Here is a 2,373-nt window from a genome sequence, read left to right as displayed (position 1 = left end):
TATGTATTATATATTTGTGTATTGGCAACAAGGCTTGCGTGGGAAACAAAGTTTTTGCCCAATCTCTCAATCAGGATTTTTTTTTTTTTTCAATTTGCCGATGGAGGAGTTAGATGCTAAGATTGCACTCTTCATAAATTTGACCACGTTACAAGAAATTTTATGAGGACCCAAGTTTTTTTTAATATATATTCTACTTTTTTACGAATTACTACCTTAATTGAAGGTGTTAATGCAGTAATTATTGCCACTGAGTTAGATGTTTTGGTTTACAAACTCCAACTATACAAATGGAAGATAGTCCCTGTGTGAAATAATCTGACTAAAAGGTGAAGGGACATGACATTTATAACAAGTGTTGGAGGGTAATAAAAGAATATTTGGGGTTACGTGATATTTTGAGCTAGGTTCCGGAAATGGAATCTCTAACTGTGAATATTCCAATAAGTTTTTTTTTTCCTTTTTATCAATGAAGATAAAAGAAAAAGAAAGAAATAGAGCAATGCTGTGCATCATTTCCACTTTAGGGGTTAGTACTGTCATAAGTAAGTGGATCATATTGAGAACCAATCTTAGTTTGACAAACTTATGGATCTTATAATTCAAGTCTAACATGAGAAAAATAAATTACAAAAAAATCACAAGGAATGATAATGAATACTATAGATTTATGTGCTTTGATTTAAAGTTGGCATGTATCTCACGGGGAGAACTAGTCGTTAAGAAATGCGCTATAAATATGGATAATAAATAATTTACATTCGCTCAATGGCTTGAGTATTTTCCCACCTTAAAATTATTTCCAAAGTAAAATAATAAACATTATATTACAAATCTCTTACAGAGAACTCACTGAGAAAATTTGTAGATAAAAACCCTAACCTTCTCTTCTTTGCTCTAATATGCTAAAATCAAAATCCACCTCATATATAATATAATATAATATAACATAATATTTGTATCAACAATAACCTTTTTTTTAATGACTTAAATTAGGAATTTAACTCCAATAAAGATTTATCAATCAAAAGTAAAAGATAGGCTTTCCTAATTTAAATTATATGATTAGGCTTTCCATCGGATTTCGTTTACGAATTAAATCTCGAGATATTGGTCCCCATCAAATGTAAAAACAAGGCAAGCTTTAACTGAAAGACTCGAAAACCAAGCTGTCCGTGCTCCACGCTGCTGTGATTAGAAAGAAGCAACCAAATTGCACTTACGGTACTAATAAACAGGAAGACCACTTTGAGAAAGGACTTTGATAAGCTCCCGATAAAATGCGTTTATATATACTTTCAAGCGTCGAATCTCGCTACCCAAGAACATCATAATTCGCACCAAACCCTAATCAGTCCCTAACCTCGCGTACTGTCCACTATTCGGGATCAACATGTGCACAGCGAGTTCCACAATATCAGAATCAGATGTTGCTCTTTTAGAGTGTATTCGCCAGCATCTTCTCAACGACGACGACTTTGAAACCCTAGCGAAAATCGCTGAAAATGTTCAATTTCATTTGCCAGTCTCAAGTTCCAACACATTTCCGTCGTTGGAGACAACTATGTCCTTCGAAGCAAATGACGGCGACGTGGACATCCATCACGATCCTCTGAAAGATGCTGTGGGATTCGAATCAGCCAGCTCGTTGAATCAGCAACCGGTTGTGGATCGTGGACACGTCGAAGCAAATGAGGCTATGCCTGCGGTGGTGCACGAATATGATGCCCGGCCTGGAGGGTGTGTATACCGGGGAGTGAGGAGGTGGCCATCGGGGAAGTATGCGGCGGAGATTCGGGACCCAAAGAAGAATGGTGCAAGGAGATGGCTCGGGACTTACAAGACGCCACAGGAGGAGGCTGCGTTGGCTTATGACCGGCCCGTTCGCGATGCGTGGGACCAAGGCCAGGCTAAATTTCCCTCACTTGATTGATTGCAATGAGGTGGAGCCAGAGAGGCTCACTCGGAAGCGGCTGTCACGCCCCAAACCCCGAAACACGTGAACAACCCGCTATGGTCATGTAAATGTGACATTCTCAGGTAGTGTCGCCGACCCCATTGAATTATTATGCGCATGTGGGATGTGCTAAGAAACCCTTGACAAAACATACAGGATAGGACATCAGGAAAATTAATTCAAAATCAAATCAACATGTTTTCATATATCATCAATCCAGGGTTTACATACACCAACATGATCCAAAAACTATATGCACCAAAAATGAGTCAAGGACTATGTGCGTCAAAAAGGGTCAGTCTGCACACTAGGGATCGGTCCACAAAAAAAAAAGAACAGTCCTATGACTACTGGTCGGATTCGTTCGACGATCCCACATCATCAGGTTCTGTCACCCAAGAGACCGGAGGCGATGT

General features: G+C 39.1%; 1 protein-coding gene across 1 annotated transcript; it reads left to right on the top strand.

Moving 5' to 3' along the window:
* Positions 1 to 1,393: 1,393 nt before the first annotated feature.
* On the top strand, positions 1,394 to 1,933 carry LOC104446340 (ethylene-responsive transcription factor 2). Its single transcript, XM_010060202.2, has one exon. The coding sequence runs from the start codon at positions 1,394 to 1,396 to the stop codon at positions 1,931 to 1,933; it is 540 nt and encodes a 179-aa protein (XP_010058504.2).
* Positions 1,934 to 2,373: the final 440 nt, after the last annotated feature.

The sequence above is a fragment of the Eucalyptus grandis genome, chromosome 5 (genome assembly GCF_016545825.1).
Source record: "Eucalyptus grandis isolate ANBG69807.140 chromosome 5, ASM1654582v1, whole genome shotgun sequence".
In the NCBI taxonomy this organism is placed as follows: Eukaryota; Viridiplantae; Streptophyta; class Magnoliopsida; order Myrtales; family Myrtaceae; genus Eucalyptus; species Eucalyptus grandis.
Note: the sequence above shows the minus strand (reverse complement) of the source record. Positions and strands in the feature narration are given on the sequence as shown.